General features: G+C 41.2%; 1 protein-coding gene and 1 long non-coding RNA gene across 10 annotated transcripts in view; one reads left to right on the forward strand and one right to left on the reverse strand.

The window, feature by feature from the left end:
• LOC123974162 (mitogen-activated protein kinase kinase kinase kinase 4-like) overlaps positions 1–22,846 on the forward strand; it is a 102,882-nt gene that overhangs the window by 74,019 nt on the left and 6,017 nt on the right. Inside the window, exons 15-30 of one of the 5 annotated variants that reach the window (XM_046054634.1) lie at positions 55–393; positions 2,940–3,095; positions 7,718–8,008; positions 9,497–9,606; positions 10,891–11,051; positions 11,243–11,340; positions 12,101–12,279; positions 12,541–12,658; positions 13,395–13,736; positions 15,028–15,142; positions 16,480–16,647; positions 17,144–17,287; positions 19,508–19,642; positions 20,763–20,863; positions 21,228–21,377; positions 21,731–21,890. In XM_046054634.1, coding sequence (XP_045910590.1) covers positions 55–393; positions 2,940–3,095; positions 7,718–8,008; positions 9,497–9,606; positions 10,891–11,051; positions 11,243–11,340; positions 12,101–12,279; positions 12,541–12,658; positions 13,395–13,736; positions 15,028–15,142; positions 16,480–16,647; positions 17,144–17,287; positions 19,508–19,642; positions 20,763–20,863; positions 21,228–21,377; positions 21,731–21,890 — 2,767 coding nt within the window. The remainder of the gene's footprint in view (positions 1–54; positions 394–2,939; positions 3,096–7,717; positions 8,009–9,496; positions 9,607–10,890; positions 11,052–11,242; positions 11,341–12,100; positions 12,280–12,540; positions 12,659–13,394; positions 13,737–15,027; positions 15,143–16,479; positions 16,648–17,143; positions 17,288–19,507; positions 19,643–20,762; positions 20,864–21,227; positions 21,378–21,730; positions 21,891–22,846) is intronic. The other 4 variants (XM_046054637.1, XM_046054635.1, XM_046054636.1 and 1 more) reach the window with 4 other exon arrangements.
• The window catches only part of LOC123974176, a 50,040-nt gene continuing 43,938 nt past the window's right edge, over positions 16,745–22,846 (reverse strand). For 3 of the 5 annotated variants that reach the window (XR_006825776.1, XR_006825777.1, XR_006825772.1), the window contains exons 7-9: positions 21,215–21,270; positions 19,794–19,886; positions 19,035–19,668 (exon numbers count right to left, since the gene is read on the reverse strand). This is a non-coding gene — a long non-coding RNA (uncharacterized LOC123974176). The other 2 variants (XR_006825773.1, XR_006825775.1) reach the window with 2 other exon arrangements.

Raw genomic sequence — 22,846 nt, forward strand, 5'->3', positions numbered from 1 at the left:
AGCCAAAGTCATTCTGTCAGAGGTTATGGTTCAACTTGACCCTTCTTGACTCAGGAGCATAAATGGCGGGAGCTTGAGGAGCAGCGCCAAGCCCAGAAGCTCCAGAGACAGCTGCAGCAGGAGCAAGCCTACCTGCTGTCCCTCCAGCAAATCCAGAACCCGGATAGTAGCAAAACAGCCCAGCAACAGAGCACCAAACCCCAACAGAACCTCGAACACGACAGGGTAAAGCCCATGCACAGCCCTGAACCGGATATAACAAAACAACCACAGAGCACTGACTTTGAAAAGACAAGGTCCAGTCAAAATCACAGTCTGGAGAAAACTACAGAACCCAAGATACCTGTTGCTGACCTTCAAGGCCCCGCCCCTGACTCTGAGCCAGTCAGAGAGGTGAACCCTCGCAGCTCTTTGCCGTCACACTGACTGCTGTAGAATGCTTTCTTTGCTTGTGTGTACTCACTCCCACTGCTTCAGGTGTGCAATGTGTATGGGGATGGCTAGCTGCTGGTGTGGGATGTGGGGACGCTTTGTAGACAAGCTTTAAATAGGTAGAATTTACTAACAGCCCTATAACAAGTAGTTAAACGGATCCATGATGCAAATATATTTCAATGATGCTGGACTAACAGCCAAAAAGCCTTCTTGATCCCTTAACAGAAATTCTACTACAATGAAGTTGAATGTAGATTTATTTAATTTAATCATTTAAAAACAGCAAAATAAGAAAGAAGCCACACACAAATGCTCAGTTCATCCCAAGATGCGCTGAACAAAATATACACAAGGAAAATTACACTTTATAAACTTTTGTGCATTTGTGCTTCCTTCAATTTCTGAGCAGCACATTCAGTTAATTGAAATCACAACACACCTGTCACAACTTAATGTGAATTCTGACTGGAACACATCTCTTTTAAGTCTGTTAACTGATTTAATATATATATATATATATATTATATTAATAAATCATTAACAGATAAAGCAAACAAGCAATTCTTAAAGGAATCTAAAGAAAAATAATGTTGTTGCTACCTCTAGAAATTGCCAAATAAATTCCTTCCACAAGTTCTTCTTATGCCTGTGACCCCAGGTTGATATACAAACAATGCCACAGGAGGTTTCTAAGACTGATATTTAGTTTTAATAAAACATGTAAATGGATTTATACATATATGTCATAGCTATATAATCTATTCTGAGCTCCTTAAATGTTTTGAAAGTAGAACACAAAGGTACAGCACACTTTTCAGATCTGATCATTTTTTGGCTTATAGGCCAAAAATTTGGACTAAACCATCCATCTCCTCCCCTTCCGAGCTTCTTTTATAAAACACCTCCTAACTTCTTCGTAAAGAGTTTACTGTGAAATGCTCATCTGAACAGCTCCTCTTCCTCAGTGAGGGCACTACTGCTCCTCTAATTAGCCTCACTGTTGTCTTTATCACCATAATAATGAAGTTACTGTAATCATGAGCCACCTCATTAGTCCTCAGTGGGACTCCCTGTTTCTCTCTTTTTGGCATCCTGCTGCTGCCATTTAGCACCTGGTGAGAGAAGAAAAGGAAAGAGAGACACACCCATTCCGAATGCTGTTTGCATGTATTTTTTGCGGAGGACTGTTTTCTACATAGGGCAACCCAAGAACTGACAGGAAATTTAAATGGAAGCTGGATTTTTTTCAAAAGGCAAACTCTTTCAGGTGATGCAAAACACAGCCCTGTTAGAGCATGAACCTCGGGAACAGTGACTGGGAACAGCAGCTGTTTGTAACGTTCAGTTGGCTGTTTCATCAGAAGTCAGCAGGTTAGACATATTTAAGGGATGATCCTGGTTTATTACGTGGGATTTTATTTTCATCGTTCCTGTCTGTACTACTGTCATCACCAAATTCACTGCGAAGATCTGAGATTGTGGCAACATTGAAGAAAACTCTGATGGGAAAAGAAACACAGTCAGATAATCAGATCGGCGGAGAACAAACCTCCATGTTAGACAATGTTATTTGGAAAATAAAATAAAAGTGAACAGTAAAATTATTACCCCAACTGTCGGTTGTAACTGTCCATCACAGTTTACAGACTGACTTCCTGGTTCAACCATAACTATAACTAGAACCATAGGTGTGCATGCACAGTTTTACTGTGTAATGAGACATTATTACAGACTTTTGGGTGTGCTTACTTCCAGTTTTACCACCAAATAAAGTGGATCATTTGGCTAAACTGTTGGCTTATTGTCAGACTGCTCAGGTTCTTGTTCTGTCTGACTTTGTTGTAGTGATGTTGCAGAGTTTTCCAATCTCAGCAATGAACTTGGTGATCACAGTGCTATTATGATCGATCAGCGATCTGATCGGCGATCAGATTCACCAGTCATGAATTGGCCAACAAGTGAGCTCAGCTGTGTAGGAGGACTTTTGAAGGTGCTTTAAAACGAGATGCTGACGTATTTTTATTTGAAGTGTAGCTCAGTGAAAGTTCTGTGTAAGTCTGTCTCGCTTACAATTAACTTTTGACATTTCAGACTAAAAAACACTAAAAAACACAGTTCTGACTCTGAATCCATGTCCTGGACCTCAGTGTGTGTCCTAACCTTTCATCGTGAATGTTTTTCAGTCCACATGAAAAATGCATGACACTATGCTGGTTGTGGTGCTGTTGTCCTACTAGCAGGGATGTGGGAATATTATGTGGCAACAATAAAACAGCTGCCCTCGAGGAAGTGCTTTGTTGTTCCTGCTGGTGTGCCTGTATCAGCAGATGACTTTCTGATGTGCTTGTACCACTGCTAGTACAAACCGTCTCTGCTCTGCAGGGGGAAACTAACAAATCGTAGCGCCTAGTGGCTTCTGTCAACTTACAACAACTTCCTTTCCTCCTCTATTGCTATAGCTGCTGTCTGTGTGTCATTTATTTGTCTTTGTGTGTCCTCCTTAGGCTGATGAGCGATATCGGAAGAACATCCAGGGTTCTCCTCAGTCAGCTCAGACCAAAGCACAGCAGCCTCCAGTGCCACCACGCTCTGAGTCTTCCTACCCCAATGGGAACTCGGCATCTGAGGCACCCGCCATGCACCGGCCTGTGGAACCACAGGTAACCATGTCGTCTTCAAAAACCCTCCCCCTTCTCTCAAATATTTCCTTCTTCTTCACTTTCACAGCTGTTGTACACAGGCAGCATTTTTGAGCTGGTGTCAAGTGGGTGGTTCGCCACTAGTTAGAATCCGCTAGTGCCTTTTCTCTTGCAGGATTTGCGTTATAGCGTAATGGGCAGATCGAGGCACTAAAGCTGGCAGTAACGTTAATATGATTTATCATGTTCTCAACTTAAAAACCAGCATGCTCCATTCGAATCCAGTTCTGTCACGTCCACAACAGAATAAATCGGGACATGACTACTCACCGTTTTCATAACTGTCCTTTCCATTCTATTGGAACTGCAGTGACTCTAGTGTTTTTATTTCAAACGTAAGACATGTTGTGCTTTTAAATTAAAAGCTTTCCACTGGCAGGTTGTATTGTGAAGCAGCTACAGAAAATGCTGACGCACTGTAATTGCTGAGAATAAAGACCTACTGATCTAGATCGGTCTAGACTGGGACATTTTTCTGTGGTTTATTTATTTTGTTAACATCAATTTTTATAATATCGCAAGAGGGGACTGTTAAGAGACGCAGTAGAAGATGCAGACATAAATGAGCTTGTAGAGTAATAGTTGAGTTGTAGAGGTGCATGCTACAAGTGCTGATTGTTTTCTATATTGGGCCGGCATCATCAGATCTGAACAGGTTTGAGTTAGAGATAGCAGTTTTATATGATGAAAGTTACAAAACAATATCATATGTATATTTGGTACTTTATTATAGTTATTTTTCTTTCTTGATGACTCGCCACCTGATTTGAGTAGCAACTGCAATTATCAGAGCGAGACAAACAAGTAAACCTCTCTTGAAACTCAAGTTTGGCTGGCCAGGCTGCACACACTGTGGCAGTCTACTTAATTATCATTCAAACCTTTGGGATTGTAAACATGCCATATTTCCTATGTGACGGGGCCAAATTTGATTTTGTTTAGAGGATGCTGTCAGCCTTACAATACACTGCCAGAGTGTGGAGGCTCATTTCCCGCCAGGACTAGCCTAACACCGAATGGATTTATGGTGCTATCATTCACTTTCCAGCATTCACTGCGTGGTATCAAGTGAAATGAAAACCATGTATCTCCAAAATGCCAGTTTATTGGGAAAATAGAAAATCAGTCTTGCTTGTAGCTTCGCCTTCATCTGGCAGTACTTCCCATCTCCACTGACTCTAGGTGTTGCTGGTGTATTTGCCTTTAATACCTTTTTCTTATCATACTCTCATTAAGTTTCTCTCTTTCAGGTGATTTATGAGTCTGTGCTCTTGCTCTTTCAGTGTGAAATGATTATTAGTATTTTTATTTTAAATATGTGAGATGTGTTCAATGGTTGTGCTGCTTTCCCTCCTTGTAGCTTTAGCTCAACTTTTGCAGGTTGTTTCATCTGGATAATGGATTCAACTGTCTGCGGTTGTTGAACTCTATGCTCTTTTCAACTTCAGGGTTGTCATCAATTCAATTTCAACTCATTTTAATGCATAAATTGTGAAAGTACGTTGAATGTCCAAGCTAATGGCAGATTGTTCATTTTCAGACAGAAGACCTTGTTATGACTTTTTGTACTTCGTCTAAAAAATGTCTCCCTTTACTCAACTTTTCGTGGTAATGAAAATGAAATGATCACAACCCTGATTATATACTCATCGCCCATGATAACTCTTTGATTGGCAGGTTGTCCACCCAATCGTCAAAGCAAACAAAAGTACTTTCACAAAATGTATAATTATTTCAAAGTCACTTTTCCCCCCCGTGTGTGTGTGTGTGTGTGTGTGTGTGTATCAACATGACAATGATTGTTTGGTGGTATGTTGGGGGTTTGTACATCTCTGCTCCACATACTGTACCTACTCATTGTGTGCTGGTGATTAAAAACATCCATAATTCATGGGCACCCAGATTTGCAGCTGGGTGACTCAGACATTAGTCATCTTCCCAGAGAAAGACTCAACCCACTAAGCATGAATAATCACAGTTCATTGATTCACAAGTCAATCTGCTTTGAATATGTCGCACAGATTAAATTGTACAAAAACGATGCTGTAACTTGGTGGTGATGATGTAATTCACTGGGGCGTTATTAAGCATTTGCCATAATGTAAAAAGTGGATCAATCAGTTTTCTCTCATTAGCTCTGATTCATCAGGCTCAGTTGTAGCGTTGCGTTTTAACATTGTTACATTTGCGTACTTAACTGTGGACGGAATCAAACTTGGGTTGGAGCTAATTAAATGAAAAGGAGAACGATACTTTGAACTAATTTCCAAGTGGCAAGAAGCTGCAGTCATGATGTCTTCAAAACTGAAACTGGATGTGAAACCTGATCTCATGGTGCTGGACTAGCCCGTAAATTAAACTGTGCAAAGACTCTTCACTAGCATTTAAATGTTTTGGGTTTTTTTCATACCTTAATGACAAAATAAGTTGTTTAAGTGGTTAGTGTGAAAGAAACCCTGACAACATGTGGACCGCAGAATCCAGTGTCAAAGTCACAAGCTTTCTTGTCCCAGTCCATGAACGTGTGCATGCTGTCTGACCTGTATGTGGTTCTGCCTACATCTATGTTTGCATGCCAGCTTGTGTTCATGCCTTGCTAATACAAATCATCTTCATGCTTGGTACTGATGGTGGGGCTGAATCCTCCTGAGGCCTAAAAGTGGCGATACTCAGGTTATCTCATACATTAATGGAATGGTAATATCCAGTCTCACTTAGAGTTGATGTCAGTAAAACTGGATGGGTGGTGGTGGCACATAGATAAGATGCTTGGTGTGGGATACCTGGGTTCGATTCCCACTGTGAGACATCCACCATTGTGTTCCTGAGCAAGACACTTAACCCCTAGTTGCTCCCAAGGCATGCAACCTCTGAGTTGCATAGCAATTGTAAGTCGCTTTGAATAAAAGTGTCAGCTAAATTAATAAATGGATGGGATACAAAATTTAAAGGACGCATACTGATCTCATACATCTTTAAAACTTTTAATTCTAACTAAATATTTCACCTAACTAAGAAAAGATTAAAGATTTGTGAAGACTGTTATTCCTAAATGATGAGACTATATTCTTATCACTGTCATATTGCAATCAATTACTTGGAACATCCAACAAATTTAACTAACAATGATCATACATTAGGAAAGGTTAAAATAGGTAACAATAAGTCTCTGACCCACATTTGTCTCAGGATTTATTCGGCTTCATCTCTCCCTTCACTGTTTTGTGCATTTTGTTGTTGTTACTGTCTTTAAAAAATGTTCTCCCTGTGCCACTCTCAGAAATCAAAAGTATGATGTGATCCATTTTGTTGCACAGGCTGCACCTGTCCCCACCAAATAAGTCAATATGGGAATAAAAGGTTTTACAGTAGACTTCACTTTCTCCTTGTACGTCCCCTGCTGCCCTCCTTTCTACTCCCCAAAGGTGCAGCCTCAGAGACAATATGTACAATGTATATGTGCTTTTATTTTGTTATTCACTCCTCCTATTGCACTCTAAAAACTTGGGTTCTTTAGGGGCTCTGTTACGATTTGGAGACATACCTTTTAACTATGTGCCACTAAGGCCAAAAAGGTCTTCAGGTTTCCCCTCTAAACAAGCACTAATGTAGCTGATAGGTCCCTCTTCTGAGCTTTGAAATAAATACTACGTTAAATCATTTAGCTGATCCAGCATGTATCTAAAGTGTCAGTGTTTAATCTTGGTTCTCATGTTCAGTGCTGATGATCTTATATTCTACCAGGTTTACGATAGTTTTAAATGCTACCTGACTCGGTGTCTAGAATATTAATCAGAAGAGCTCTGGGCACAGAGGACCCAATAAGCACCCAAATCACTTTAACATAAACGGCAGCCTTACTCTTCGGACATGTAACATTTTCATCCTCCATCACTTTCAACGCGGTACATGTCTGAATTGAATGCTGTCAGATTAGCATAAAGGCTGCGGCAGCGCATGGTTAAATATACCAAGATTAAATGCATGTCTTGCTCCTTCTTCTTAAGAGGTCACTTAATTATGATCTCCACATCCGTGCCACCTGCAGGGCAAAAAATTTTTAATATCCTTCAAAACACTTGAGATACAGCATGTCAGCAAATAGGAATTAAATGAGGGGCACAGTGTAATGTCTTGTCATTCTATGATTGTGCACACTTGGACATTATAAAGAAGGCAACATAATATGCACTCTAACAAAAATAAATATTATTAGTGAATTCACTAGTGAGAGCAGTGGTCTTTAATTAAGGCTTCAATATGAAAATAAATTCCAACACAAGCATTGTGGCTGTTTCCAGAACAGTGAAATGAAGCCATAACGAAGACCTAATTTTGAAGAATCAACAAAAGCCTTCATATTAACAGATGACCTATTCCATGTCTGAAAAGGACTAATGTTAAAGCTTCATGCTAATGTTCCTGAAGCTCTTACAGAGGGGTTTCTCAAGCACCAGTTTTAGGCTCCTGTATGGCTCCAATCTGACAAATCCCTAAAGATACCCTGAAACGCCTGTCCTTGTTCGAGTGCACTGCATGCAGACTGACCTGTGCTCCACCAATGTGTTCTTGTTGTCTGTAAGGTCCGTTCCCATCTGGCCGCTTTAAAGAGCAGCGGTAGCGTGGCCACATCAAACTCCTGTGTTACCACCCCGCCCGTTGTGTCGCGGTCACACTCCTTCAGCGAGCCACCCGCCCCTAGTTTTGTAAATCTTCACCTTCGCAACAGCCAGGAACCCCAACACCACCATCACCCTCCATCTTCATCACCATCCTCCTCATCGACAACGCCTGCACGCACTGACCCACAACCCCACTCCCAGCCTAGGCCCTTGCCCCATGAACCAGCCCCTTCAGAGGATGTCCCGCCCAGGGTAAGGACAGGAAGAAAGACCCCCGGTGTAGTCTGGCAGCAGTAGTTAGGAACTTTTCATAATTTTCTGTTAACTGAGCAAAAGGGACAATTGTCCTCCCAAGAGGTCAAACTGTCTTAATCCTGAACTGTTCAGTGCATTACTTCAATAGCTTTATGCTGTCAATAATGAAATCTTTTTTGGATTTTCTTTTCTTTGGGTACAGAAAAGAGCTTGTGGGGAATTACAGATGATTTAATTAAATCCCCATTAAATTAACATTTTTTTAAGGTTGGTGGGCAGCTTTAGGTCACTTCTCTCCACAAAACCAAGATTCAGGGTCTACCTTATGTTTCCTGAGGAAATCAGATATTGTACTATGTATTTATTAATGTATTTCCCCTGATACAAGAATATCATGAGAAAGTGGAAGTTTATGTCACTCTGTGACGTGAATCAGTGTTGACATGAAGACAGGTAACTTGCCATTAATATGAACCATAACAATCAGTATGTGACCTCTTTATAGTCCAGCAATGGGTACTGTTACACTGACTGTAGAAGGAGAGAAATAAGCAAAGGAGAAGAGAGTTCTACATTTAGAAAACAGTTTTTCCCACCTGAATGTATCAAGACACTATGGCTAAGAATAGGAAAAACCGCAAAGCTATGTGGTCTGAATCCAAAAAAAGTCAGAAAGATCTAAATTCAGTCCACAGATCCCACCAGAAAAAGAAACTGTTCTAAACAGAGCTGCTGCCATAATGAACCTCCACTACTGTATAGTACATGAGTTTTAATACAACATAAACATCTCCACAGACATCAGGTAAACAATAGTATAGGTCTCAAGAAAAGCATGTTACCAAGGACAGACTGACCTTTCATTAACATCAGCCCATATCTTTTCCATTTTGTCCCTAACTTTAACTTCTAAACAAAGCAAAAATAATGGCTGTTTGTGTAAATTCTAAAGTACATTGGCTGCTTTGTCTGGGATTTTTGTTCTGCACTGCTGTGGTACGTTGTTGAGCTTTGGATGCTACCAAATATTCTGCATTGGTTTCACAGAATTTACTCCGCAAAGGGAAAAGGTATTGACTATGTGTGTGACCCGTGACTACTGGTGTGATAGTTCTGCTCCAGTGGTGGTGTGGGGTGTAGTTAGAAGAGGACTATCAGACTGTTCACTTTCATCTGGTTTGTTAACTATCTCTCTGGTGAACTCATTTTTTCTCATTTTAAGTTCATTGAATTTAATAAGTTAATGGTCCTCTGTTCAGTATGGATTGTTTGCTGAATTAGCACAAAGAGTTAGCCACTACTTTTTTTCTGATGGAGCAGTATGGTGCAAACCAGGGTTGCTGTAATTGTACAATTGTACTGCAGAGGGTTTTATGATCAGTTGCAGTATGTTTTTCTTGTTGTATGTATTTGCTGCACTATCAAGCACATTCATGCACAGCAGAATGTGCATGTGTGAGCTGGTCACTGTCTCTATCACAAAAGGTTCCTGTCAGGACTACATCAAGGTCCCCAGTGTTGCCAAGGCGGGACTCGCCTCATCACCACGGCAATGCCACACACGGCAGCCATGCTGTGCACCGCAACAATGCCAGGTAAACTGACGTAACCCCTCTGATTTGTGCAATTCTGTGATCTTGGTAATTGTAGGAGATACAATTCAATACAAATCAGTGTTTTTGCAATAGCTTATTAAATATGTATATTAATTAATAGTTGTAATTTAGTCTCACGTCAAATTAGCAACAAATTGCAGATGGGAAAAATATTTTTTGGTGTAGAACTGGGCCACGGATAGTGCCCTGTGGGACTCCGCTGGTTGTATTTTTAGAACAGAATATATTAATATAGCAACTGGATGTTGACCAAGAACATTTTATGGGTGCTGAATCAGTCTAGCGCTCTGATGCAAATGAGATCTTAAGGAACTGAAACTCCACAATGTCAGTTTGTAAAAGAAAGTCATTTGCAGCCTTCAGTAAAGGAGTCTGAGTGCTGTGAAACTGTGTGAAACCAGGCTGCTGTTTTCATCTATGTAATTAAAAAGACATGAAAAATAATGTTTGGAGAAGGATCGAACACACACGATTGTTTCTGTACGTTCAGTGTCCTCACTGTCTGTGCTGTCTCTAGAGTTGTGTGGGAGGGTTTATGTAATAGTGCTAGCTGTCTAACCTTGTGATACTTCTTTACTTGTGTGTCAATGTGTGTGGTCACACGCACATGCGCAGTTTTCTATTTCCAAACCACAAGCCTTCTCATGATATTCTCTGTATCATCTCTCCCCCTTCCTCTAACCCCGCAGTGCTGGATTTTTTTTTTCTATTTCTAGAACAACATAAACTCTGTTCTTACTGTGCTATTACTTATTTAGCATATTTGTTTTCAACTTTAAATGTAATCTAATGACCATTTGTGAGCAATAATTAAGTCTACAAGTATATAAGTTAAACACTAAACCACATTCTACATTTAAAGTCTCTTTCCCACTGTTTTAGAGTTGCTTTGTAGACCCCGTATGTCTCTGTGTCTGTGTCTCAATTCGAATACTTCCATTTGTGGGGAAAAACCCCATGCATTACTTGCAAGATTGCGACGATTGAGGGTGAGAAATGTCCAGCACTTTCACACTCAATGTTTTGTCCATTATGAGTAGGCTACACCATCCGGGTACTGATGCACTTGTTATTTTGAGTACACAAGTGCATTCACACTGACAATTATGCCGTAAGTACGGAAGTCTGCAAACTAAGACACAGCATGTCTTTATGAGATTGTAAAGGCATCTTGAATCTAAATTATCAGTTTCTGTGTCAGATTAAAAATTGCTGTCTCTACAAAGGCTATTTCTCTGATGTCTGTGTCTGTTGGCTCTACAGTGTAGCAGAGCCTCGTCTGCTGTGGGAACGAGTGGAGAAACTGGTTCCCAGACCAACCAGTAACAGTGGCAGCGGAGGCTCCAGTTCCTCCAGCAGCTCCAGTAACTCCAGCTCTCAACCGGGCTCTCACTGCGGCTCTGGCGAGAGGTTCAGGGCTCGCTGTGAGTCCATACACATAGCACAAGCATGCAAGAGGTGGACAATATGTCTGAAACACTTACGATACAATAAATAATACTTTTATAAAGGAGTTACACATTAACAGTATGCTGTAAACACACACACACATTTGGATCTGCCAGTTTTTTCACTTTTTAGAATAAACTGACCATTTTACCTCCACCTCCTTCAGCCTCTTCCAAATCGGAGGGCACACCCCTCCAACGTCCAGAGAATGCTGGGAAAAAACCAGAGGAGAGGAGGGACGTGGTCAGGCCTAGCAGACCAGCGGTGAGAGTCGACTCAAAGCTGACTAGCCAGTACCGTAGCTCACTAGCTGGCATAGATCTAGATCTCTGTGTGTGTGTGTGTGTGTGTGTGTGTGTGTAGTCATAACTACATGATGATATGCCGCTTTGGGTTTGTTTGAAAGCTGGAGTGTGTGTGATGATTTGGCACGTGTGAATGATCACAAACTGGCTTTGGATTGTGTCATGTGATCTGCTCACCATACAATAGTGCGACAGGCTCAGACTTTGTGAAGTGGTTCATTTGTCTTTAATCTGAGCTCACTGGCTGAAGGTTTTCTGCCTTTATTGCTTGCTTTCTCTCCACTGGTCTTTCTGCCTGGCAGGTGACCACCTTAACTCATGTCTTTTCTAACCCCAATACAGAATTTACTTTTCCTTACATACTATTTTTCATCTTTGCAGCTCTAATAACTGTCTCATTATTAGAATTAATCCACTAACCTTACCTACAGCATCTCAAAGAGCATCAGCTGTACGACAGTCATCTCTTTCCTCGCTTCATCTTTTGGCGTTGCTGCTCTCACGTTGGCTTCTCATTGGCTGGGGTACCTCTATAACCGCTCTTCCTCTCCAGCAGCTTTCAGTTTCCTGCTTTAGTTTTTTCAAAGGAAGATTGACTCGTATATATAAAATGCTCAAATGAAGAATGGTCAAAATTCCAACAGATGGAGAAGAATTATTCAAATCAATGAGATGAAATTACCTTTGACTGAGATTTAACTTCTCACCCCGACCTTTAGGACCTGACGGCTCTGGCCAAGGAGCTGCGTGCAGTGGATGATGTTCGCCCCCCAAATAAGGTGACTGATTATTCATCCTCCAGTGATGACTCAGACACCACTGATGAAGATGATGATGAAGAGGTGGACCAGGAGGCAGGCGAAGAGTCAACCTCTGGCCCAGAGGACTCCAAAGCTGTGTATGTACCACATTTTACACACATTGTATTAACACTGTAACATGGACCAGCTGTGCATCAGTTCAGGGTAATGGATAAGGTAAGATTCCTCTTAAACGGAGCTGCATGTTGGTTTACATGAAACCTTGAAACAGAGAATATAGAGACTTATAGTGTCTTTTATCTGATGTTCTATCAGTGTGGAACATTATGTAATTATTTTGTAAATTGCAGCCAAAACACAAAGTTTATGTGTTGACTAGCTCTTCTTCTCTCCTTCAGATCCTCCAGGCTGAGTAATGGAGAGACAGAGTCAGTGAAAACCATGATTGTTCATGATGAAGGCGAGAGCGATGCAGGCTCAACGCCCTGCAAAGACAGCACGCTGATTGTCAGACAGGTACTGGCTGAAAAGAAACGCAAACAAAAAAACAAGACAAAAAAACATTTACCACACACTTCCAGTTGTTCTGTTCTGTTTTTTGTTCATTCATACCCAAGTGTTTTTCCATTTTGTTTGTATGTTTTGTTGATCGCGTTCTGTTCTTCTATATTTTGTGGGCGGTGGAGAGAAGCTCAGTGTTACAAAGTGACGAAGCGTAGCTTTGGTTGGTTATAAAAACTCATGGATTATAATTATGCATACATTCAATTAAATTTCAATTCATTCCCATTTACACAGTTTGAAAATTCTTAAAAATAATTCAGGGTGGGTGGCCAACTGCCTCGACCGGTTGGGTTGAGAGAGAGCAGAAGGAAAGAGAACACAAAGTATCACAATGCAAGTTCCACATAGAGATGTAAAATAATAGTAATGATAGTCAACAGCATGACAGCAGCAACGACCACTAGCTTATTCAGTTACATTTTCAGTCCATTTAGGACATTTAGATTATCCAGTTATTTAATTAATTGATAGATTAGCAGTCACCACCACAAAGGGACATTTTTCTAGTACCACAAAATGACTTACCATATTATTTTACCTTAAAATTGGCTGCTAATAAGAGTTTTCTTTCTGCCTGTAGAATAGCCACTGTAGTTTGCCCTTTGCTCTAGCTAACACCTTCCCTTCCCCTGAACTCATAAGGAACACATCTAGACCCAAAGTTGTCTACCCCTCTTTCTACTTCCAGAGTGCAGGTGACAACAGAAAGCGTCCGAGCCCTGGCCCGGGCCAAGCCCAAACCCCCGGCCTGCTTGCAGGCTTCGCCCCTAGCCCCGGGTCGGTGTCGGGCCCGGGTCTTGGCCCCCACACCCCCAGCCCCCATCATCATCACCACCACCATCACCCCACACAGCACTCGGACAGGAACGGCTTTGCTGGCCGCATCCACCACCTCCCAGACCTGATCCAGCAGAGCCACCATTCCTCCCCCTCCTCCTCCACATCCAACTCCCCTTCCTCCTCCAGCCTTGCCAGCCCCTCCTCTATGTCCCCCCAGAGTCCCCTGGACAAGCTCAGCATCCTCACAGAGGTATGTCCCCCAGGCCCAACATGGACACACGCTTAGTGGTAATATTTCTCGTGTAATCTGGAAAGTTGGCTGCAAATGAATGTGTGAGTTCACAGTTTCCCATACAGCAGCAGCAAAAAAAACCTACCCAAAAACCAATAGACTCATTTTAATTACACTGAACAAAATTATAAACGCAACACTTTTGTTTTTGTGTCCTTTTATTGTGGCATTGAAAAGTGCTCACTCACACAGATTGACAGATTTGTGAACAATATTTGAGAGAAATAGGCCTTTTGTGTACATAGAGAAAGTCTTAGATCCTTGAGTTCAGCTCATGATGAATGGGGGCAAAAACAAAAGTGTTGCGTTTATAATTTTGTCCAGTGTATTTAAAAATTCTACTCAAACTGCAGTTGTTTAGACCCATCTGACCGGCCATGATGATAATGTCTTCTCTGACAACTATTTTTATGTTCTGGGTTGAGTAGAGCACCCTCTGCAGGTCACCACTGGCACTGGTGATCCTTGTCTAGCTCCACATGGCCCCTCAACCTTTCTTGATGGTGGTATTGATGGCAGGCTGCATTTTAGGGATCATTTGAAAGTACTGGAAGACAAAGCAGAGTTACAATTTTTTACCCTGGGAACATCCTGTTGAGTTTACTGTACATTTTTTTTGTACTTTGGTTAAAAATAAAATACAATATACTTTTGGGGAACAATTTACAGCTCTAGTTCCATCGCTCCACAGAGACTTTTGTTTTTATGATCACAACAGACCAGTTAGCTGTGGTTTAGAGCTTGCTCTAGATTTTTGCTCAAGTCTCCTCTGAGGCTCGTTGTAGTTTTACAAACATCTAAATCTGATTTCATTCCTTGATGTTGCAATAATTTCAGCAAACGAGTCATATTTTCACATTTCCCAGACAATAGATCATAGCGAACAGAGCAGTTAGGAGCACAATGGCAAGTATGTTTCCCATGGGAATTTTTTCAAACTGCATTTTTGTTTCCCCTTTTGTTCTTTTTGTCAACAGCACTCCATATGTTTTACCCTCCACCATTGTATTTGCCTTTTTCCTCAGTATTTATAATTTTACCCTTCAATTGAATGCCCATTGTATTTGCATGCAACACATATAGAAATACCTCAGTTTGCCTGCTTGTTTGACTGCATTGTCTTGTTAATTGTTTACATTAACCGTTATCTGTAGACATCTAATGGTGCAAAAATCTTTTTGATTTTTCAAAAACACATTCAGAGTCGTGTTATTCTATCACCACTAAGTCTTACTGTATCTCACTGTAGAGCCAGTCTAGTAACAACATGCAGAAACACAAGTCTTCTTCCTCCTTCACTCCATTCATCGACCCACGCCTCCTCCAAGTATCTCCATCTACCGGCAGCGCCCTTAACAATGTTGGTAAGTCCCGTACCCCAATTCCCCGCAAATGTATGTTATATATTTTGTTAATGTGTAACCAGATGTATCCAAATGTTTCCAACAACATTCAAACCCAGCGAAATCCATCATTTTATTTAAGGTAATTGTGCATTTCATTTGGTCACCTGTCAATGGGGTCATATCCCCTTTACCTTTCTAGATGCTAGAACTTCCAGGAATCATGGGATACATCGGAGTGAGATCAGAAGCTTGTTTCCTGCCTAAGTCACATCAGATAGATTTTCATCGGCAATGGTGGTTGTTTAACAATGAATACGACAACTCCCATGATCCCACACTACTTCACTGTCATAAAACTAGTCTTTTCTTATTGTTTTATGTGAGATACCCCTAGCAGCAGAAATGACACACTGTGTCAACCCTAACTGTGACAGTTGGGGTTGACATTTACTTTCTTTACCTACCGTTTTCTATTCAGTTTTTTAATCACATAATATGCAGCTATGGCCAATGAACAAAACTCAGGAACAGGTTCCTCTGGAGGGAACAGGGGTAAAGATCCTGAGTGTGTGAAAACTTTCAGAGAAAAGTTCAAAACCAAACAAAATGCAGTTTTTTAGCACAGACTCTCCGCCTCACAGAGGTTGCAGAGCTCATTAGCTGCCGCAATTTATAAACAAAGCTCTCTTATCAAGGCAGTCTTCCTGTTCCCATCATCCCTCAGAGGATTGGCCATCATCAAGGCCAGATCTTTCCAGTCTTAAGGACTCTGGTATGCTGATCCATTACCTCACCTGATGCAGCTGGTGACCAGTCATTGACCCCTTCAGTATTTTTCTGCATTTAATCACTGATTTGATCAGTTTTGATCTTAAGTTCGGATAGCAATTTCAGAGAGGCACAGATACCGTGGCTGCAGAGGAATTCTGAGGTTTGATAGCTTGTTATTTCTCCCAATTTATATAACAAATGAAAAACTTTTGTATCTTTTGCTCTGTTGCCATGAACTAAATGGCCTACAACCACTGCTCAAACATGAAGGAATGGTTGGACGGACAACTGTCTTTAAACTACACCCCCCCTTTTTTTAGATTTGAGTAGATCAGCTGCTGGAATCATTTCCTCAGGTTATGGTCAAATTGTGTTTGTTTTCCATACTCCGTTTTAAATAAACTTTCCCAGCCTTAAATGTCGGACTATTTTATGACAATCAATCCTGTTCTCATGATTAATAAAAGCAAACACAGGAGATCCAGCCATCCTTCTAATGCTGACCATTTGACTGACCCCCACCCTGCCTGGTAAATTCTACATCCTACACCGTCCTACCTAAGCCCTTCCCTTTGACATTTTAGGCTATGCGAATGACGCTCGGCTGGCAGAGGCGCTGAGGGCCGACCCATCTCGGAAGGGCTCTGTGGTGAATGTTAACCCGGTCAACACTCGCCCGCAGAGCGACACGCCAGAGATCCGCAAATACAAAAAGAGGTTCAACTCTGAAATCCTGTGTGCTGCACTCTGGGGTAAGAAGACAAACTTACAAAAAATAAGATTACTGTCAGTTGCTTTGGTTCAGAATTGTAGGTGTGTGGAAGACAAGCGGAGACAGAATAAGTGGGGTAATGAGAAACGTGTTTTAATTTTGAGAAACACAATAGCAATAACATTTAAAAGTAAATATAGGTCACCTGTCTTATTGGTTTAAGACTTACTTAACCAAACCGTTAATTTGACATTGGCGATATTATAATGCAGTCAGACACACATCAGCAACAGAAATCACCCTCTTTGCTTTCATATCACCATCCAAGTGGTTATTTATTTAATGCTGCAACATTCCTTATGTACTGTGTACATAATGTACAATTATATATTCAGAAAGCTTGTCTGGTTTTGTCTGGTTTTCTAAAACAAAACACCTGGTGGCAGCAAAGCCAAAGTAAAGTTATCTGTCTGACCAGACTGCATAACTTATTTGGTCAGTGTTGTTGGTCTTCTCCTGACTGTGTGTGTGTGTAGGAGTGAACCTGTTAGTGGGAACAGAGAGCGGTCTAATGCTGTTGGATCGCAGTGGTCAGGGGAAAGTTTACCCTCTGATCAACAGACGGCGCTTCCAGCAGATGGACGTCCTGGAGGGACTCAACGTCCTTGTCACTATATCAGGTACATACACAAACACACAAGCACTCAGCTAGGGCACAAGAGCATGCACACACATTTTAAAGGTAGTTTTATTACAATTTATGCAGCCAAATTACTCCCACTGAGATGAATACTTGATCAGTGAGAAGGACTGAAACATTCTTGTACACACAAACCCCATTACAATAATGAAAATCCACACAGAGAGCATCATGCGTGCACAAACATGCGCATCAAATATAAATAATGTCCTCTAAGTTAATTATGAGACTAACGAACTGTTTCACTTTTGTTTATTCTGCTGTCAACTCAAATAGCCAAAGTATTTGTGTATGTGTTTGTGAGTGTTTTGCTTGGTTTACTTCTTGTCATTGCTGTGCACACGCCCACACGCACCTGCAAATACACACTTAAACCTGCTACGTCTGACATATTCCAGACAAATTGTGTCTGTCTATTGTTGCATAAACATTTTTATACACAGACACACGGTTCCACAATTCCAAGATTTCTCAGATTGAAAGTGTATCCAGGTTCGTACTTCTCTTTCTCAATTATGCACACACAGACAGTGCAGTCATAAGTGTCACAACAGATATTTTGAGCCAAACGGATGTTGTGTAAATTTCAGCTTTGTGAGAGCACGCCATGTGTGTTCGATATGTAACGCTGACACACACTTGAGCTTTCCATGATGGAAGGAAACGTCACAATACACGTCGATTTCCTTCCATGAAATGTTTGTGTGGCTTTCATTTAAAAATATGCGTAATGGAAAATTCGATCACCCCAGTGTTTGAGAGGCTGACACAAAATCTGGATGGCCATTCAGGCCGCTTCCTCGCATCTCATGTTTATGATCAGATTACTAGGAGACGACAAGAAACAAAAGCCTCACACACTAAACGAATGGCCATCAGTGTCAAGTGCATCCACATCCATGACTTCTTATGACATTAGTTGATGTGGTCCGCAGTGCAGCAGGGGCGGCCTGTGAGAAACAGCTGCAAAAAATGCCTTGAATGCTGTGGCATATGTTAGGAGGTAGAAACTAAACTGTCACAGACTTGTTTAAGTTAGTTAATTGAGTTAAGAGGTAGAAACTAAACTGTGCACTTTGTTGTAAAAAGACACTACTTATATTATCAATAGTTCAGTGTGTGTTTCATTGTCAGTGTGTATGTGATTTGGGACTGAAGAGCCATGTAGAACATTTCTACAAATGTTTGAGCAGAAGCAGGTAACCAAGATGTCAATTGTTACCTTTTGGGGTTTAGTAACACACATTCACAGACAGGATAACTGAGCACTTAAGATTAAACTTTCAGATGAAACTGAGTGCTTGACTTGGACCAGTATTCACCAGCAAGTACCTTTTACAAATTAATCACCAACAGCTTTTAAAAATAGCAACCACTTACTCCAACACAAAACCATTTGTCAGTTGTACAATATGTGTATTGGTCTACTTAATGAAACAGTTAGGAGGTAGAAACTAAAGTCTTCAGCCTTCATAATGTGGCATGATATGAATGGACTGGTGTGAATGTACTGACTGTACTTGTGACTGAAAAGTATTGCTTTATTTCTGTATCATACATTAAAACTAAAATTTGGAACGATGCACATAGTGAAAAGAGGAACTGCTGGCCTTTTTTCTGTCTGCATATATTTGCACACACTGTTCCTTTGTAGGTTGTTTTGTCCCAACTTGACTTTTGGCCCACTTCCAGAAATGTTGCAAAAACACTGCAGACATACAGGATGGAGGAGAGAAATCACAACAAAGTCTTATATGATATAAAATGTATTAGTTCCAGACTGATAATAATAGCAGTAACAATGAGAATGCAGTCATTCAGATGTATGTCGAATAAAAAATTAGAATAATTGCATGCTAGAATGAAATCTCAGTAAGAACTCAGCAGCCAATAAGGACAATAAAAGTTGCTTTCAGGGTACACCTGAACTGGTCATAGTCTGAAGGGGTCAAAACTCCTGCGACACAAAGAACAACTTTATTGTCAGACCAACGAGTTTCGGCTTGCAGCCTTCATCAGGGTTTGCACAGGCTGATAATATCCAGATTAGGCTATCAAATGGAAGTGTTAATAAGGGGAAGATCTTTACTTGTGAATTTTAGAGAATAAAAAAATTTAATAATTGCCTCTTCAGACATTCTTAAAATGTTGGCGTAGAAAATAGATTTGACCCAATTTGAACTTTCTTGATCAACAACAGGTAAGAAGAACAAGCTCCGTGTATACTACCTGTCCTGGCTGAGGAACAAGATCCTGCACAATGACCCCGAGGTGGAGAAGAAACAAGGTTGGACCACCGTAGGGGACCTGGAGGGCTGTGTCCACTATAAAGTTGGTAGGTCACATTCTCACAGCCTGTTTCTAAACAGTAATATTATGGATTTCACCACATTTATGGGAATAAATACCGCAAAAGGCCTGAGATAAAGAATTAAAGAATAGCTATTCTTGGGCTTCCATGTGGCCAAGTGATCTAAGATGCATACCATACAATGTCAACCTCCTGGTTCAATTCTGGCTGGGAACCTATTCTGCATGTCATTTCCCCTTTTCTTTCTTCTGATTTTTCCTGTCTGTCTCTGATGGGAAAAATGTACAACAAACAAGAGTGGTCCTGTTAAGCTATAAGCCTTGAGAGGGTTAAGATTAAATGTATTGATCAATACATTTATGTTTGAGTAAAAATTGGTAAATGTTAATGTGAAGATAAGAATATGGTTGAAACTTTATTTTCTGCCCATTATTGTGGTGGGATCTATGACGTGTATAAATATTAACATTCTTCAATAATTCATCTGACTGATTTTGTTTGTTAATAATTGTAGCTTTTAAACTGGGGGAAAAAACGGTGTCTGGTCAGTTAACATCTGTACTTTGTTATGAACGCGTGTTTCCCCATCAGAAATTAAATGATGTGGATTCAAATGGGGGACTTGAAAACATCGCAAACTCAGTTTAAAGATACAGTGAATGTATGTGTGTATGAGACAAGCGTGCAGTAAAAAATGATGGAAGGAAAGCCCTTGATGAAGTAATAATGCGGTAAGGACATCTGACCGAGTAGACAAGTAACTGCACTGTCCTGTCTAAAACTCAGAATGTCCTTGGTGTTGGTAGTTCCAATGAGCACTTCCTATTTCCTTCTGCATTGATCAGAGTTGTCAGTCATGAAATCCATTACCTGTCACAGATTTGTGTGTCCAAGGATTGCTCGTCAGATTTACATTTTTAGTAACACAGCTGGTAGAGACTTTGCGCTTGGAAATTACAAGACTTTTTTAGATTATTCTAAATGGGTATTAATTTAACCTTCCTATCTCCTCCTATCTTTTCCTTTAATTCCTCTCATATTTACCGTGTTTACAAAGAGAAGTTTAAAAGGATGGTGGATAATCTTACCACAGTGGCTGGAAGAGTCAACAGCCTAATGTTTTGTTATGATCTTTGTTCCCCAGTGAAATATGAGAGGATCAAATTCTTGGTTCTGGCTCTAAAGAACTCAGTGGAAGTCTACGCCTGGGCGCCCAAGCCCTACCACAAGTTCATGGCCTTCAAGGTGAGTCAATAAACTAGCTTAGCTTGTTAGCTGATGCATGTGTGGATTTATCCATTGTTGTCAATGACGACAAATACGTGTACAGTATGACACTTTTAAAGTTGGTTTAGTGAATTGGGTCTTGAGGGTGTCTGTGCTGTATTTACAAAGTATTGCATGTACTATGCTGAGGTAATACCCAGAATTGATACCAAGGTTTAAAACCGGTCAAAGACTAAATTCTTAGAGAGTTGTATTTACTACAGATTCATTGAAAACAGTTTCAAATCAATATTTATGATCTTTGCCCTGGCAAATATTTACTTCTGCATGCTGAGTGAACAAGAGGAGAAAAAAAATATATTTTCTGACCTGTGTGCTTCAGTCTTTTGGTGACCTGGTGCACAAGCCCCTGCTGGTCGACCTGACTGTGGAGGAAGGTCAGAGGTTAAAGGTCATCTATGGCTCATGTTCAGGCTTTCATGCCGTGGATGTTGACTCTGGGGCTGTCTACGACATCTACCTGCCTACACACGTAAGAACACGTACATAGTATCTTAGATGCATGTTAAATGGTGTAATAAAGGATACTTGAGTTTCTTTACGGGGGTTTTCAGTTTGTTTTGACTGTTTGTTTCTGGTTATTAATCATACATTTATATATATTTACATATTTATTTAAGTTATTTGAAAATATGTCTTTTCAGTTGTCTGTCTTACACAATTGTTCAGCTACTGCACTTGAGTGTAGATGCCAAAAAGTGCAGCTAAATAATTTCTTCAGATTGTCAATATTAGTTGATGATAAATAAGTCTGATCACACGAGATAAAATTGTTTCGAAGAAAGTGATCAGCAAACTCCATATTGATTGTGTGTGTCCCTACAGATCCAGACCAGTATCCAGTCTCACGCCATCATCATCCTGCCCAACACTGACGGCATTGAGCTGCTAGTGTGTTATGAGGATGAGGGTGTTTATGTTAACACCTATGGACGCATCACTAAGGACGTTGTGCTGCAGTGGGGGGAGATGCCAACCTCAGTGGGTGAGTCAGCAAAAAGCTACACAAACACACACTTTGGAGAGCGAGCGCGAGCGCGAGCGCGGGAGAGCGAGCGAGCGCGAGAGCGAGCGAGCGAGAGCGCGGGAGAGCGAGAGAGCGGGAGCGCGAGAGAGCGAGAGAGCGAGAGCGCGGGAGCGCGAGAGAGCGGGAGCGCGAGAGAGCGAGAGAGCGAGAGCGCGGGAGAGCGAGAGAGCGAGAGAGCGAGCGAGAGCGCGGGAGAGCGAGCGAGAGAGCGAGCGCGAGAGAAACAGAGAGAAAAAGAGAGGGATGTAAGGAGAGAGAGAGGGAGGCAGCCTACACAATATACACACAGAGGTACAGACAGCAAAGGTGATGTTGCTATAGACTAAATGAAAAAATGGTACAGATATTTATAGTAGTGTTAATGGTAACAGTCGTAATGTTAATTATTATAATAACAATAAGACTAGCAACAATAGTCGTTGCAGCAGAGGGTGTCGAGCAGAAACACGGGGGCAGCAGGTGACCTGCAGCCACAGATCCAGACTCCACAGCTCCAGAGCCAGAAAACCTGCAGGAAATGATAGGAGGAGAGAGGAGAGGGACGAGAAAGCACAAGACTACGGGAAAGGGGAGAAGTTGTGTTAGTAACATGCAATAATGGGATGAGGTTGCATACAGAGGGAGAGAGAGTAGAGGAGAGAGGAGCTCAGTGCATCATAGGAAATCCCCCGGCAGTCTAGGCCTATAGCAGCATAACTAAGGGATGGTTCAGGACTCACCTGAGCCAGCCCTAACTATAAGCTTTATCAAAGAGGAAAGTCTTAAGCCTACTCTTAAATGTGGAGATGGTGTCTGCCTCCTGAACCCAAACTGGAACCTGGTTCCACAGGAGAGGAGCTTGATAGCTGAACGCTCTGGCTCCAAGTCTACTTTTGGAGACTCTAGGAACCACAAGTAACCCTGCATTCTGGGAG

This window comes from Micropterus dolomieu, linkage group LG07 (genome assembly GCF_021292245.1).
Source record: "Micropterus dolomieu isolate WLL.071019.BEF.003 ecotype Adirondacks linkage group LG07, ASM2129224v1, whole genome shotgun sequence".
NCBI classification, from domain to species: Eukaryota; Metazoa; Chordata; class Actinopteri; order Centrarchiformes; family Centrarchidae; genus Micropterus; species Micropterus dolomieu.